General features: G+C 39.2%; 3 protein-coding genes across 3 annotated transcripts; 1 reads left to right on the top strand and 2 right to left on the bottom strand.

The window, feature by feature from the left end:
* Positions 1-5: 5 nt before the first annotated feature.
* Positions 6-1,822, bottom strand: LOC146161184 (cytoplasmic tRNA 2-thiolation protein 2-like). Its single transcript, XM_083386036.1, has one exon. The coding sequence runs from the start codon at positions 1,712-1,714 to the stop codon at positions 431-433; it is 1,284 nt and encodes a 427-aa protein (XP_083242162.1). The 5' UTR covers positions 1,715-1,822; the 3' UTR covers positions 6-430.
* A 960-nt stretch (positions 1,823-2,782) lies between these two features.
* LOC146161183 (uncharacterized) lies at positions 2,783-8,940 on the top strand. Its single transcript, XM_083385452.1, has 6 exons — positions 2,783-3,045; positions 4,871-5,021; positions 5,549-5,718; positions 6,832-6,986; positions 7,395-7,482; positions 7,567-8,940. Exons 1-6 carry the CDS (start codon positions 2,833-2,835, stop codon positions 7,954-7,956), a joined length of 1,167 nt encoding a protein of 388 aa, XP_083241578.1. The 5' UTR covers positions 2,783-2,832; the 3' UTR covers positions 7,957-8,940.
* Positions 8,941-10,028: 1,088 nt separating this feature from the next.
* Positions 10,029-13,210, bottom strand: LOC146161182 (pre-mRNA-processing factor 39-like). Its single transcript, XM_083384198.1, has one exon. The coding sequence runs from the start codon at positions 13,134-13,136 to the stop codon at positions 10,452-10,454; it is 2,685 nt and encodes an 894-aa protein (XP_083240324.1). The 5' UTR covers positions 13,137-13,210; the 3' UTR covers positions 10,029-10,451.
* Positions 13,211-16,561: the final 3,351 nt, after the last annotated feature.

Raw genomic sequence — 16,561 nt, 5'->3', positions numbered from 1 at the left:
ACAAAAAACTTTGCTTTTTCACGATTACCCAACTTAAAAAACAAATCAATATTATCCTAACAGTTTAAATTGCAACGAAACAAAATACAAAACAATTGTTATATACTGTGGTAAGTATATATTTGATTTAACCAATATTAAAACCTTAATAAAACAACAAAACATTTCTATTGCAATTCTGCTATTTCTGCACAGAAATAAGTCTGGCAGTGGAATAAAGACAGTGTGTCTCTCAAGTGGCTTAAGATAATAGGGGGCGCTTTTATCTAGCGCCTGTCAATTACACTTGGGAGACGTCTACTTAACACCAAGATAATCCATAATAGCAATTACAGCATCATTTGCAAAACTGATAGTGGCTAGTCTGGGAATGAGCATGACATCATTAGGAAAATCTTCAAGAGTAACGTTAGTACAGTTTTACATAATTTCATGGCATAGTATTGACATCTAAGTTTCCTAACATTGCTGATAAATTTTGGGGCCACATGCTCTGAACAGAGTCAGTTAATTCTCTTGACATAATTCTGCAGGCATGACAGAGTGTCGAGGACTCAACTGTTAAAGCAATAGCAGGTGAGTAGTCACTGTTGTTGAGGTACTTTCCACTACTTATACCCTCCGACAACAAAGAGTCCTCAACAGCAGATGGCCGGTCTGGTTTTAGACAACAATCAATAGTTCCATGACACACCAGACACTTCTTATTGTTCTCATTATTGTACCCCTCCACTGCAGCATTTCCCTGAACTTGTTTTGCCTTTAATTTGTTGGATGTACGGAACACAGTTGTTTCCGTCGCCGGGTAACCTGCAACCAGCTTGGAAACAAAGTCTTCTGTCAGTCTTTGTATACTGGACATTGCATCTTTTTCGGTGGACAAATTGGGTATAAACACAGTTTGCACTTTATGAATCATATTGTACACAATGATTTCTTTAGAGGTGATGTCACGCAATGGCCTTAAAACGTTGACACCATTCGGTTTAAATCTGTTTTCATCAGAGAATCCCGAATCCTGAGGTATGTGAACCCCTCTTCCTAAAGCTACATTGGTCAAAATGTGAACTGCCAACCTGGAACAGCATTCGCCCAAAAAAACATGGTCATATCCAAGCACTTTGGCTTTCCATGATAGCAGTACAAGTCTTAATCTGGACAACAGTTCCATTTTACTTGTAAGCGTTAAACAAGAGCTAAGCAGCTTTCTTAGTCTTTCACGGGGGGCTATTGCCTCATTTTCATCCAGTTCAGAAGAATAGCAATTGTCAAAGGTAAACACACTTTCAATTTTTAAAATGTGGTATGGAAAACCTACCGTTTTAAGAACACTTTCAATTTCCTTCGTTGCGTTACTATTTTCCGCAGTGCCATCATAGGCGCAACTTTCATCCACAAAGATAACGCCGGCTTGAAACTTTAATTTCCTGACAGCTTGGGGACTTAATCCGTCTTTGATCAAGTTCAGTAGGGCGGAAGAATTGGCACCGCCGCTGTAGGCAACGGCGACCTTGTTCCCGTGCCTTACGATCGGGTTTTTACCCATCGAAGCGCGAAACTTGTGCGTAAAATACTTTTCGAAGCATTCGCGGCAAAACGTGCCGTTGGTGCCAACCACAATTATGGCTCTTTCGTCGCATTTCGTACACAGCTTGCTGAACTTGAGTTTTTCCTTAACGACGGGTTGGTCGCCACTCTCCTGCACTTGACACATCTGTCTTGTTAAATAATCGCGTTCGGACAACGAAACGTTTACGACCGACACGCACTACACCGCACACCTGCTCAAACAACTCTGCCGCACGTTAGTAGTGTCGCCTCGACACCAGACAAACCTTACTGGAATTCAGCACGCCGTAAAATCAACACGAGATAGCGTCTGTCGCAATCGTCCCTTTTGCGACACCTGCCGGTGCTTTCTGTATTCTTTATTTGAAGCAAATTTAAAGACAATTTTAAACGTCATGCAGGGTTGCAACGCGAGTTTTATAGGCATTCACTGGCGCTGGTCTAGATTACCACATTTATTTTAACACTAACGAAACGAGTTGTCAAAGTTGAAATTGCATGAAAGCCATAAATATGTAAGAATAAATATAAGAAAAATGCTTGACCCATCAAAACCCAAACGCTAACTCTCACCTTAACTCAAACATTGTTAGCAATATAAACCCCATGACGAAAATGTGGTAGGATTCTATACCAGCGCCCATTTGCTTACTATTGTGTTTTTTTCGTTTCTTCGGTTTCATTTATTCAATAATTGCGGTGTCAAAAAACCAACAAACACTTAAATAAAGGTCACACTTTTTTAATTTACAGCTAGTAGCTGCACTGCACGTGTAGCAGTTTAGTAATAGGACTATAATTCTTACGTTTATTTAAGAAACATGTTTGCAGTAATAAACAAAATAAGCTGGATATTTTCTTCACTAACACCTTTGTGCACAGGCCTATCATTCAAATTTAAAATCCAGGAAATTTTGCACTTAAAAAAATGTATCTTACAACAAAATTACCTTAGTTGTGATAGCGAGTAAAAGAGACAATCAAATCAAGATATTCTATGTGGTTGGTATTTGATTGATGACAGAAGACGTCGTATGAGATGGCGTGAGTAGATTAGATCGTATTACAACAAACGCTACATGGTTATTGTTCGGCGACGTTCGCTGAGTTTTGTGACATATCTCTTTTTGCGGCAACGGGTCATAGGATATTGAGAGTCAACTTCTACGTACAAACGAGTAGTTTTGCTCTACAATCTGCTATGTAGGCCGCCAGAAAGAATAGTTTTACGTACAGTAGTCTAAATTTGCATTGTAATATTTCATGAACTTTGGTTGGCCGAGCATGTCGATAGAAAAGTGTGCATGGAACACTTTAGTGTCGGCTCACAAGGAGGCAGAACTTAAATACAGGAATGTGGTGGCGAGCCTTCGTTATGGGGTAGGCTACGACAAACCTGTTGACTGGAGAAAGAAACTTGTCCCGATTCGATCAAAAAGAAAATCCTTTTTGCAGGAAATGGAAGAAAAATGTGGCGTAAGTGCTCTTTGTATTTTATTTTTGTAGACCTACAGTAACTATAGCAAATAGACCAAAAAAGCAAAACCTACATATGCCATAATAATTAATTATTTATTAACAACTCTCTGTTTACTTTTGAAGTAGATCCATATGCATAAAATCCTAAAGTGTTATAAATTAATACCCGATTAAAAGCCTCACTTAAATCTATGTAGTAAATTTGAACGGTTTGCTAGTGGTGTTTAAAATCGACCGTTTCCTCACAAATTATGATTTATAATAAAATGATGCACGGACTAAAGGCGGCGGCTCAATAATGGATCTAGCAGCAAACTTCAAGGTTTAACGTTTAACATTAAGTGTTTAGGGGTAGTTCACATAAAAACAAAACTAAGACGCAAGCGATTTATACACACTATAGCGTCAAGCGTTCGAATCGGGTTTGAATTAACTTCAACGCTAGACAGAAACAAGGGCTATTTTGTATAGTATTTAACAGTAACCTGTACGTTGGACAGTTAGGTAATGTGTACTGGTAAAAATCAGTAACTGGATAGCAATTGACCATCAGCGCAAAGTACGTATGATGTGACAGTTATGAAGGTTTATATATTAGTTAAAAATTAGTCTGCAAAGTGGGATTTTTTTATACCGCACTGTTTACCAGGAAAAGCCATTTTACGCTCGTAATGGCTGCATTCGGACAAGAACAAACATAGATAAGATGCTATTTAGCTCGCTCGGGACACATACACCCAATAGAGGTTATGCATTAATTTTTGTTAGTGTTTGGATTCAGGTGGCGGTATTATTACTTTTTCCAGAGATTTGCAATATTTTCATCATTTATTTCCTGAACTATTTACATGCTTTGTTAGCCGGGTAAAAAGCCCATCACGTTACCGCTGTCGTCAGCAGGATTCGACGTTGTAAAGATTTTTGCAATGAATTATGAAAGCATTTAATTGCTCTTTTTATTGCAGCGGCTTATTTATTCGCGTCTACAAAGTCCAATGTTTATGCTGCGGATCAACAAATAACTTAAAACCATACAAGTTACAACTTAAAATTAGTAGATATATATAGTTCGATATTTCCATACTTAAACGGATGCTTCGAGCAAAACTTAAGATGGCTGCTTGTGCAATGCCGACCGATTCTTTATGCCTACTTGAAAATACATAAATATTGAAACCATTCGAAGTTAAACAAATAGAAAATCACGCATAGAAGAACGAAATATGTTAAGCATATTGAATAGACTACATTTTTTTACTTGATTTAATCGTAACGCTAAAGTTTTGCACGGATTATTTTATCGTTTGTGTGTGGGTGTTGTTTCTTTATTTTATCCCTTGTACGTGTGTTATTCTTTTTAATCTTACTTTCTTACTTACGTAACTTATATCGCTTTTTGACTTCTGCACCTCACCTTTTACGTTTTATTTCTTGTCCCTTTTGCACCTAAAAATTGCTTACATTCGACACTAACACCTTTTTCCCCCAGTTGAGGTTGTAAGTGAAACTTTGAGAAAAATGAAGGCAGTCGGGTTTGGGGAAGCTAAAGAAACATTCGAAACTATTGCAATTTGACTTTTATAGCCCCTTTTTAGATGTGGCCTCTTTTCATTGTTTTACGCCTTCTATTGTTTTATTTACGTTTTACCCATATTTGATACATTTTTAAGACACTTCACGTAGCGCTTGGCATTCGACAGGCCTTTAAGTAGGGCTCCTGTAAATAGGTGTAACAAAAGCCTGGCCCTTATGTTAAATCATTTTAATAGTTACTCAATACAAAACCACAAAGAGGATTTTGATCTTGAATGATTTTATACAGGGATTCGAATTCAAAAGCATCCCAGACGTAACCTTCCTCCCACAATCGGGATTGCTGGTCGCATCGGAATTCGCTTCGGTAAACCACGAGAAGGGACGAGTTACCGTTTTCGGTCTTGACGGAAAACCTGTAACCAAGTTTCCACTTGAGGGTGAGCGTATAGTAACTTGCTAGCTTAACCTCTTGTCGACCTGGGATCACGAATTTAGAAAAGTTACCCCTCCCTTTCGTTACGCAATATTCGTGTCAGAACATTCTGTTAAAATAATTTAGCAATGAAAACTTGGTGATTCCATTCCAGGTCGAAATAAAGTAGGCTACTATCAAATTAATATTGCTCATAGGCTACTAACAGACATATTGGCATTAGGTGGCCTACTTTATATTTTGGTCCACGAAATTCAGTCTCTTACCGTTTGTATGTGACCCGCTCATTGGTTGGAGTAATAAATATTATTCGAATCGATGTAAAATATTGGTTTGGTTACACTTCCTTCTGGTGTATATAGCTATAAAACTGTATAGAACTGCTGTGTTGGTATGTCAAGTAACAAGTTGTTAAAGCAAAATGAATAGTTAAAATATTACTATTTTTAAATAGGCCTACGGGTAATTTATATACATTATACTTGGGCTGGAAAGCGAGCGCAGTTGTTATTACGCAATATTTTTATGTAGACGAAGCAAAAGACGTTTACCTATTCGGCATATCTTCCCTGTACAACTGTGACGACACAGTGGCGATCTGCACCGGAGACGGAATTTCACTTTGGAACGTCGATGGTCGCAGGGTGGCGCAATTTACACATTGCAACGTGCAAAATTGCTGTCACGTGACTGGAATGCAGGTAAACAATCTTTTCGCAAGATTTTGATTGGCCCTGTAATATATTAGGTTAATAACGGGTGAGATGTTGGTAGGACTGGGACTTGTTCGCCATTAGAATGAAAACGGTACCGTTACAATAATTTTTGAAACAGATCATTCATCCTTCATTTGATCCATAAGCGAGTCAACTATATATTCGATGTATATAGTTCGTCAGACAACCTGCAATTAAAACTGAGGATAACTTTCGTTGATAATCTAGATCTAGTGTTACATTTGTATGTCTAAATTTTTTACCAGATTGATTTCTTTTGCTATAGCTAATTGAATAAATCATTGCCATCGCGCAAATTTTACGCGGCACTGTGTTATTAATCACCCGATCCGTTAGAAATCAGTGCATTTCTAAGCAAAAAGGTCTACGACAATCAGGGCATCCAATGGCAGAAAAGCCTAGACTTTTAGACCTTGAGGTCCTGGCAATGCACTGATTTGGACCTTTAGGTAAACTCCCGGCGAAGATAAATTAAAAATATTCATTAAAAGTTCAGAAAAGATAACAAAAAATATGAGATAGGATTAATAACACTTGACCCACCGAAACCCTAACGCTAACCCGAATCCTAACCCAAATAATGTGCGTTATTTTAATAATTCTTTAAATGCTGGGAAAAAAAGCCCAAACTCGGATGGTTTCTCGTCCATTGTATTTAAGATTATTACGTCACAAATTGAGGTATTGGGGCCTGAAGCGTTATAATTATTAAATTATCGTACATTATTTGGGTTAGGGCGCTGGTTAGCGTTTGGGTTTGGTTGGGTCAAGTATTGTTAAACTTAATCTTCTTATGCACATTTGTTAATGCAAATTAGTGCATTGTCCAAGACCTCAAAGTCTAAAAGTCGGACTTTTTGATCCTTGAATGCACTGATTGTCGTAGACCTTTTTGCTTAGAACTGCACTGATAAAACAAAAAAAATAAAACAAAACGGATAAAACAAAAAAAAGTTGTCGTTATCTTTTGGCAGTACGACTAGGTTCAAGTTGCAGGCATCTTTGGTTTTGACTCCTGATTCTATCCTCTTTACCGAATATACCTTACTCCTATACATATTATAAAAAATAATACAGAACGGCCTGCTTGCTACCACGTGTGTTACGGACATGAGCGGAAGATGCGTTACCCTTTGGGATCCAAGAAGCGGAACAGTGACTTCTCAGTTCGGTTCGAAACCTGAAATTATTGAAATAAACCCGTTGAAAGGAAGACAAACGGTCCTCATAAGGTAAAAAGCAGTTTCGAAATTATGTGTGTTTGAGATACACATAATAACTCTCTGATACTAAACATTATTTTTCTGATTTTCTGAATGATTTTAAGTTAAAAAAAAACTACCGACAAAAATCGTTACCCAATGCGTTAAATCTATAGTGTTATAAAAGCAAAGCGATTTGCCAAAAAGCTGATTTTCCGTGCATAACACAAAACCTAAACCTGAACCTTTTTGATAAATAATGCAGATTTGAAAGACCTCATCTTTACCTTGTTTGGCCTACATACAAACTTACCTCAAACAAAATTTCCGAAAACTCAAAGAGCCATTAAAATCAAACTACGATTTTGTAACCCATATAGTGACTACAAACGTATAAAAGTACCAGACGCAATATTAAACGAAATTTCAACTACGCAGGAGCCAAGATTTGCGAATGCCATGGTTCATTACCTCCGATTCTCAATCGAATATCTTGATATCGGATCGCAAGGATCAATCGATAAAGGCAAGTGTTATTTTCAGACGAAAAACTTTAGATTGGCTATAGAGTAGGTTTTTAAAAATAGAAAAAACATTATTTGTTTGACAGGTTTTCGATTCGCGAAGCGGAAGATTCAAGCGGCGATTTGACACGGCCGGAGTGAACACCAGGTGTCGCAAGGGATCGCTGCTACCACAAGGAATCTGCTGCGACGAGGACGACAACGTGTTCGTCAGCGATGACGTCACCAAGTCGATCGCCGTGTTTGACCGTCACGGTGAGCACGTGACCAACTTCCCGCTCGACCTCGATGCTCGTTACTGCCACATGTGGTCGCTGGCGATGAGCAGTTTAAGCAAGGATGGCTTGAGGGCTGAGGGGAGACGAAACCCGAAGATCTCGCCGCCACGCAAGCTGGCACTTTCGCTCAGCTACCGAAAGCCGCGACTGAACGTTTACAACTTGAGCTTTTGTCGCCATTATTCTGTCGGATTTTAGACCAACTTTTAACAGCTTGGTCACGGGAAGCCTGCCTATACTTACCATTCACCGTACTACGGGTCTAGGACCCCGCTGTAAGGGTGGGACTCGTACTATGTTTGGCTTATATCTGTTTTTGTTAGTTATGCAGAATGGACGTAATAAATAAACATTCGGCTTCTTGCGATGTTATGGCAACTGGAGTTTCACAAGAAACAGTTTTCTCGGTTACATGATTTCTGAACTTGGTTGGTTGATTTTGTTGTTTTCATCTTCGACTTGATTTAGAGAAAAAATTTTGCCCATCTTAAGAATTGACACATTTCACAGTATCGCTGCTTCAGTTCGCTTTCTGCAAGCTGCATTGCTAAATTACAAAATTTGTTCCCAAAACGTTAGCACAAATTAAAAATATTGGCCCATTTTACTGGAATCTCGCGCAGAGGATATACAGTAAAAATTTCTCCCTGGTCGTTGTTTGTATCCTTGCTTCTGCAATCTCCCTTTTTTATTAAATTGATTCTTCTTTTAAGCTTAATGATGAATGAATTACCTATGGACGGCAAAGCGAAAGTAAACAGTTCGCATGATTTAAACCCTAAAAGGTTTATTACTAGGCTTATGCCTATATATCATTTCGTGTGCCACAATTTTATTTCAACGATGCATTTTTGTGTCCCTTGAATCAGTGCTTCCCAACCTTTTCAATTAGCGACTCACTGACTAAACGAAGTTATATAAAACCTGCATCTTTACGACTGGCGTTCGTGGTGAAATAGTTAATGCGACACAACACATCTAATTGTTACGTATTTGTGAAGTTGTTGCATAAATGTTACCTAATGACGATGCAATAATTTCCAAATCTAATAGAAAACTGTAACATTTAGAAATGCTTTGCGACCCACCTGAAATAACCTCGCGACCCACTGGTTGGGAAGCACTACTTAAACGGACTCTATAAAACTTCTTGCTTGAGAAGCTTAAACCTTAAGCCTTTCAATACCCGTTTTTACAAACTTATGTTGGAATAAATAAAGTGTTTACCGTCCACGTGCTAAGTATCGCCCGTAAGGTGAGCAACTGTGTGACACCAGCAAACCATTTGCGCAGTAAAATTCGCTAATCGAGCATCTGACTAACAAGGCATTTATATCAAATTTGATCAATAAACTGAGGCAAGGTGTATGGAGAAGCTATTCGGATATACGAAGCAGCCTCGTTCGTTAAACAAATTATGGACGGTAATCGGTTTAAGAATATGCTAACTCCACCTTAAAAAATATATAAATATCAAAAAAATATAAAAACATTATTCTCATTACGACAAACGTTTGCTCAGTAGTACAGTAGTTTACTTTTTAGAGTAGCGTTTCATAACCTGGGGTAAATTTCCTTGTTTCAGGGGGTAAATGAGCTAACAATCAAAATATCCACATCAGTTAATGTGATAATAAAAATGTGCCAGATGTAGGTTTTGTAGCTTTCCTAGTACAGATTAAGTGCTAATTCGAAGCTAGCCTAGTAGCCTATTGATTGTTTTTTCTTTAGACCAGTGCTTTTCATCCCGTGGGATGGTACGCACTTGTGCGGATGAAAAAAGTTGTAATGCGGATGACTAACGGCGTGCGGATGAAAATGGTGCATGTTGTTATTTTTTATTAGTGTAATACAGTAGTCAAATAAGCTGGTGCGCCACTTATGCGTTACAGCTACAGTAATATAATCTCGTATAGTGGTTCATTGGAGCTTAAGCTATCTATTTTATATCAACCAAGGCTTAGGTACACGGTTTAATGCACAAACCCTTTCATTCTTATCTCACAAATAAAACTAAAGGTTGCAAACTTACTGTGCTTGTTTCGTGCGGATGGAAATTTTCCGAAATAAAAAAGTGCGGTTGAAAAGCATTGGTCTAGAGTCTAGACTACTGTCGGTAACGTTATGCTTTAATAATTGATACTTCTTTAATTTATTAGCAACGTCCTGATATCTTAGTTACATCTTTTGTCGTTAACAAAAAGCAAAGGCAGCCGTCGCATTAAATATAACAGATGTGATTTGTTACTTTCATTTTTAATAAATGAGCACCATTTTATATATTGGAGGTAAATCTGATATTTATCTTTGTTAAAAGGGCAAAACATACAAAAAAGGTTAAGAAATCCTGTTTTAGAGGGGACATCCGACCTATTTTTTTAATCGACGCTTGCAACTGATGTACGTTAAAATGCACCACACACCATTACAAATGCCGATTTTATTATTCGCCTTGATATGTACAGCACTTGCCCAGGGGTCCAGTCGCAGGGAGGTCTTCGATTGCCGCAACACAACAACGTCAACGTTTTTATTTCGAAACCAGACGTTGCGCAATAAATCAATTTCTGTTAAATTTCTGCCAACACGGAAATAACTGTATAAAAACGAAAAAAAGCAACTCCACAACATTGGCAGAAAATATTGTGCACGGAGCACAAAGTGTCCTGAAAATCGAGTCCCAGTGTCACTACTTACTGTGGTTGCTGCTGCTGTTGCTGCTGTGCGTAGTACTGACCCCACTGACTGTAGTTGTACTGAGCCGCCGCCGCCGGGTCGCCTGGCTTCTGCTGATAGTTCCAGTAGTTTTGCTGGTAGTATAAGTTTGGGTCACCCCCTGGGTAACCGGCCTGCTGTGCAAGCGGGTTGGTGTAGTTCGCTGCCGCAGCTGCGGTGGTGGAAGCGGTGTACGGGTCACCGTTGGCCGCCGGCTGTGTGGAGCCCAGCACCGAAATGGCGGCCGTGTCGGTTTTCGCCTTTTTCGCTTGATTACCTTCGGCCGCTTCAGTTTGAGCGCGCTTCTTCTGATTGCGAAGGACTTTCTGGTGCTCGTCATAGGCCTTCTGTAGGCGCTTGACGTCCAGGCCGTAGTCCTCCAGAAACTCGACCTTGCGCTGCGAGAAGGAGTTCTTCTGCTCGTCGGTAAGCTTGTCGCTTCGCAGGGCGATGTCAAAGGCCTCGATCGCAAGCCGTTCTTCGTCATCGTTGGCGGGAGTTGAGGCACCGGCCATCTGGAATTCCATTTCCACCAGGTCGTTGTAAAGGCGAACGTCGCTTTTGTACTTTGGAATGAGGTCCTTCATCAGCTTCCTGGCCTCGTCTCGTTTGTTGGAGATCTTGAAGTAGAACCAGGCAAGCTTTCTCGTGTAGAAAACCTCCTCTTTGTCCTTCGCAGCGGAAGCAACGTAAGCTTTTAGCAGCTCCTCAGCGACCTCATAGTTTCCTGCTCTTCGTTCTACAGCAACACGTCGCATTCTTATCATGGCCATGCCTGGGAGCGTTATGTTGAGCTGCTTAAGAATCCTGGACGATTCCTCAACGTTGCCGTGCAGCTCTTCAAAGGCTGCCCACTGCATGTGAATGTTAGGTTTTTTGGGCAAATGAGTGTTACAGGCACGCTTGTATATCTCACGTGATTTCTCTGCGTCGAATTTAGCCATGTATTTCGCATATTTAAGCCAGAAGTCTTCATACAGGGCACAAGCTATTAAGCACCTTTCAAATAGCAGTATCACTTTATTGTGATTTTCACGGTTGATTTCCATGTCCAAATACTCCCTCCAGTTTTTCAACTGCGCCCTTTCCAGCTGTTTAACATGGAAATATGGACGCTTTATTCCCTCCTCAAATGCCCAGATCTTGGTCACGGCCTGCTCAGTTTCATCATAGACTTTCTTTTTCTCCTTTATGTAATTTAGGCGGATGGACGTGATCTCTTGATCAGTTGCTGCTTTAACTATATCATCATCACCAGGAGGCTCGATTTCATCATCATCATCATCACCATCGGCTTCTTTAGTTTCATCCTCAGCATCTGTCTCTTTTTCTTTGTCATCCTTTGTTTCTTCTTCTTGCTTTTCTTTTTTAATAGCCTCATTTGCCTCTCGAACCTGTTCAAGGCTTTTATTGTATTCATCCTCACTCATCCATTCCTTGGGCAAATGGGTATTTACGAATTCCTTAAAATCATTAAAAAACACAGAGTAATGCTGGGTTTGGGTGCGAATTGCTCGGTCATAAATGTCCAAAACAGCTTTCCAATCATTGTTCACAAGCTCCCACTGAATATATTTATTCCACAACTTTTCTGAACGGAATTCTGCACCGGCACTCTTCAGAGCTCGTTCGTAGACTCGCTTTACCTTGTTTTTGCCAGCGTCTAGTCCCTTATAATGATTCGTGTAGAAATCAATCACATGCATCCAAAGGTCCACGCTGAGGGGAATCGCACGCACTCCTCTCTCGAGGATCTTTTGGGCCCGAGCCAAGTTACCATTTTTCCTTTCAAACTCGGAAAACTTTTTCCAATATCCATAGCACAATGGGTAGCGTTTGAAGAAGTGGTTGTAAGCGCGGCGGCCAAGATGTATTTTGCTTTCCTGCTCCACCAACTGTAGCAGGTAGGTCCAGGACGTAAAATCATGAGGACTGTCTGAAACAGTTCGCCAGTACTTAAGAAAATCATCTGACTCATCCCCTTCAACTTTTTCATTCAAGTTGTCAAATTCAGGGTCAATGTCAATTACAACATTCTCATCATCGTAGTCAATGTATTTTGGCACATAAAGCACAACGGACTCTTTTTTTACAGAATCTTTATCATCTACCTCCATACCTACCTTATTATCATCCTCAGTTAAATCAATTTTTACACTAGGTTCATTTTCTTTGTTTTCAGACTCTACCATGATTACATCATCATTATCCTTACCAGCATCACCAACTAGTGACTGGTTTTGAGATGCTTCGACAGGAGTTGTTGTGGATTGCACTTCACTTGTGTCCATTTCAGTTTCATCGCCAGGAGTTTGCAATGCAACTTGATCATCAGTTTCAATTTTATCTTCTGCAACTGCTTTTGTACCTTCTTCAGAAATCAACTCATTGTTTTCCTCTGGAAGAACATTGTTATCTTTTTCTGATGTGTTTTCGGAAATATTGGCTGATGCAGCGGCTGTATCTTCTTGCATTTCTGTAGAAATATCAGCATTATTTTCTTCCTGGGGATCTGCAGGAGTATCTTCCTGTGATTCAGCACTGGCGTCTTCCCCAGTTTGTGAATCGTTTAAATCAACTTCTTCCTCTATTTGATCATCCTCTTCAGCTTTGGGGGACTTTTTATTGGCCTTGGCTGCTACTTTTCTCTTTCTCCTTGCCATGTCGCCACTTTCAGTTACCAATTTTGAACAGAATGCAAACTTAGACAACTGTTCACTTACTTTACAAATACAAAACTTCCCCTAAAACCAAGTTGAACGATATGACAACACATAAAACAAAACAGTAATTAAAAAAATAAGGGCTTATGGATGTATGCAATGTACTAGGCCAGATTTTCATATTAAAAACAATAAAATAAAGAGAACTTAGCAGATTTCTGCAAGTGCAGGGTTGGGCTTAAGCACTTGCCCACTCGCCAATGCGAGTACAAATTGCTCCTGGCGAGTGCTGATTGACAACCACTCGCCCGACTAGCGAGTGCCTGCGGTGAGAAATTTAACTTAGTTGGTATAGGACAGGGATGGCGAACCACTGTCCCGCGGGTCACAAAGTGACCCACCACACATTTTTAGTGACCCACTTGTCTGTCTAGAAATACTGAAATGTTGTCAATGATTTTCAGGAAAGGATAAATGTAAAAAAACAAATCTTGGTTAAATAGCACTATACTGTTTAAATTAGGGCTGCCTAATATGTGGGTCGTGCAAAAGTGTCTTAGGGGTGATGAGTAGGCCTATATTACCTGCACTTCCACAAATGCGTGCAGAAAAGCAGACAACTATCATTTTCGCTGTAAAACGTAAAGGGTGGCGAGCCCAGGCAATAACACTTAAAACCACGCAGCAGCAAAGCTTTGCGTAAAATTAGCATAGTTAAACATATGACCCACTTGTGAATTTTGTAAGGATTAAAGTGGTATTTGTGACCCGCGCAATCAAAAGGTTCGCCATCCCTGGTATAGGACAACTTGTGTTAAGCACAACTACTAAGCGAAATATAACTTAGCGCCAGTTATTTCCCTAAACAATGGCTACTAAATTGTCAGTGTTATTTTTTCACTATTAGATTGTAAAAAATATTTCGCTAAAAACATTGTTTTAAGCGTAAACTGCTTTATGGGTCATTAATTTGTTGATTCATGCATGGAAATAAACGACCAGACTTTTATAAAAACCAATGTTTACATATGAAAACCACAAGACAGATTAATGATCGATAACCCAAGAAATGACCGTGCTAGGATGGAAATTTGCAGACGGCGTGCAACATTTTGGCAAGTGTTATTTCGTCCGGGCGAGTGCTGATTGATAGCCGCTCGCCCCACTTAGGAACAACCCTGAAGTACCAAAATTGCAATCAAATTAAAAGCAAAACAATTCACATTGCAATGTTCCGATTACATTTCCGTCCCTTCCAACCAAAGATCTATGGCATGGAATGCTGCCCAAAACCATGCCAATGACCTCCCTTAGCATAAAACATCACTTTGTTAAAATAGAAAATAGCATTTTTGGCTTATAGGTTGCAGAATTTTGTCATAGAAATGTCGGTGCACACAATGCCAATGTGTAACTCTTTTTTGAATGTATATATAGGAAAATTATGGTTGAAATTCAATATTTGGTCCGTTGAAAAACTGATGTGTGAACTCTCTCTACTTTCCAAAGTTTATTTTGCCGTGAAAATTATGTGCCAGATAATACTAGCTGGTTAGCCTTCAAAGCGTGGCCAAGGGGAGGAGATTGTCTGATATGGAAACCAAACTTTAGTAAGTGAATGTTAAAAATGACACATCGCTGTCAAACTAAATGAAAAATCATGTGTATAATTATTCAGAAAATATCTGGCTAGTCAGATTATATCAATACAATAAACATATAGATTACCAAAATGGCAGAACATGCTTTATAAAGATTTGTTTGTTTGCTTGAATTTAAGACATTTTGTTGGTATTTCCCACAAATTGTATTCTGGCTGCGGCTGAAAGTGCCACTGAAAAAAATTCCATTATGGGGTTTAGTTTTAGAAAGTGCTACTGTTTGAGCGCTGGTCTAGAATCGTACCACAGCGTTGAACTTACAAAAACAATCATTAAAGCAACGCACACTATTTGGGTTAGGGAGTCGGTTATAGTGTTTGGGTAAGGCCGAGGGTGGGCCAAGTATTATTATATTTATTTATTAATAATAATACTTGACCTACCCAAACTCGAATGCTAACCCGCATACTAACCCAAATAATAACTTACGTTGTGGTAGATGTATGATTCTATCTAGACCGGGTAACACTAATTCACGGAATGATGAATGATCCGAACGCTCACAGTATTATTATTAAATATAATAACACTTCCCACCTTCACGCAAACGCTAACCCGCACCCTAACCCAAATATTGTGCGTTGGTTTAATAATTGTTTTAACGGGGTAACACTTAAATTAGTGAGCGTTCCGACTAGGGATGCTCAAAGTAGAATATCGAATCCTTGGATTCGAATCCAGATGGGATTCGAATCCAATTCTGCCGTTTATTTCGGGTAATTGGAACCGATATAATTTGATGTTTTACGGCCGACAGTCGCGCCTAATTGCACAAACGCGTGTGGTAAGTTGGCATGTCGCTGCGGCGACCAATTTATAGTGCTTGCTTTAATGTAACCTGGTAGTGCAGTGTCAGCGTTTTTTCGGGCGACCAATTACTTCGCGTCTTGCGATAACGTTCGTCTAATAATTAAGTGTCAATCAAGCGTTATTGGGCGAGCGACTAACGTGTAATGCCAGATGCGTAGTTCGCAAATTTCCCTAAATGCGTTAAGTTGCAAAAGTAATATTACGTTGTAACACGTGCTGGCCATCGAGAAAATGCGCTATAGGGTTGCTTAATGTCAACTTTAGGCCAATATTCAGCGAGGTTATGCAGTGATGCCCAGCGTAAATTGTCAAGTATTTGTTATGTCAATAGTAACTTTGTATTCTTTGCAGTACATTATTTGACTGCATAACAGATAAATTAGACAAAAAAGAAGCACTAAGACCCAACAATGCTTTTAAAAACTGTTCTGTGTGCAGTGTTGCTTTTAAAAAGAGTTCTGTGTGCAGTGTTGCATTGTACTCACTATTTGCAAAAATATAAGTTTTGGCAACAACCTGAACAGTGAACATGTATTACAGCTTACACAACTGCTTTAAATGACAGTTGTTAAGAATGTAAAACATTTTTTATTATAATGTACACATGTTAGCAAATTGTTTGGGCGATTTGTTGCTGTGAATGTGGGCCCGGTAGGGTAGAAAAAGATTAATCCATTCCCCAAACAAAATCGAGGTTAAATAATTTAATAAAAATATACTAGGATTCGCTATTCTGGATTCGTTATTTTAGATTCGAAACCTATTATTCTAGAATACCTTGGTATTCTACTTTGAACATCCCTAGTTCCGACCATTCATCATTCCGTAAATTAGTATTACCCTCTAGACCAGCGCAATATACTTTACTAAAGTACTGGCAGCAGATCCGCGAAATCTTTTCTTTTTTATCTTTCTTAACATTTATTGTGTAGTTTCACAAAACATTCTAATCTT

Source organism: Ascidiella aspersa, chromosome 3, assembly GCF_963924565.1.
Source record: "Ascidiella aspersa chromosome 3, kaAscAspe10.2, whole genome shotgun sequence".
In the NCBI taxonomy this organism is placed as follows: Eukaryota; Metazoa; Chordata; class Ascidiacea; order Phlebobranchia; family Ascidiidae; genus Ascidiella; species Ascidiella aspersa.
This window is presented reverse-complemented; position numbering and strand designations above follow the sequence as displayed.

Coding starts and splice junctions, on each gene's coding strand:
- LOC146161183 (XM_083385452.1), top strand. CDS start 2,833: ATGAACTTTGGTTGGCCGAGCATGTCGATAGAAAAGTGTGCATGGAAC. Junction 3,046..4,870: donor AAATGGAAGAAAAATGTGGC/GTAAGTGCTCTT, acceptor GATTTTATACAG/GGATTCGAATTCAAAAGCAT. Junction 6,987..7,394: donor AGACAAACGGTCCTCATAAG/GTAAAAAGCAGT, acceptor TCAACTACGCAG/GAGCCAAGATTTGCGAATGC.
- LOC146161184 (XM_083386036.1), bottom strand. CDS start 1,714: ATGTGTCAAGTGCAGGAGAGTGGCGACCAACCCGTCGTTAAGGAAAAA.
- LOC146161182 (XM_083384198.1), bottom strand. CDS start 13,136: ATGGCAAGGAGAAAGAGAAAAGTAGCAGCCAAGGCCAATAAAAAGTCC.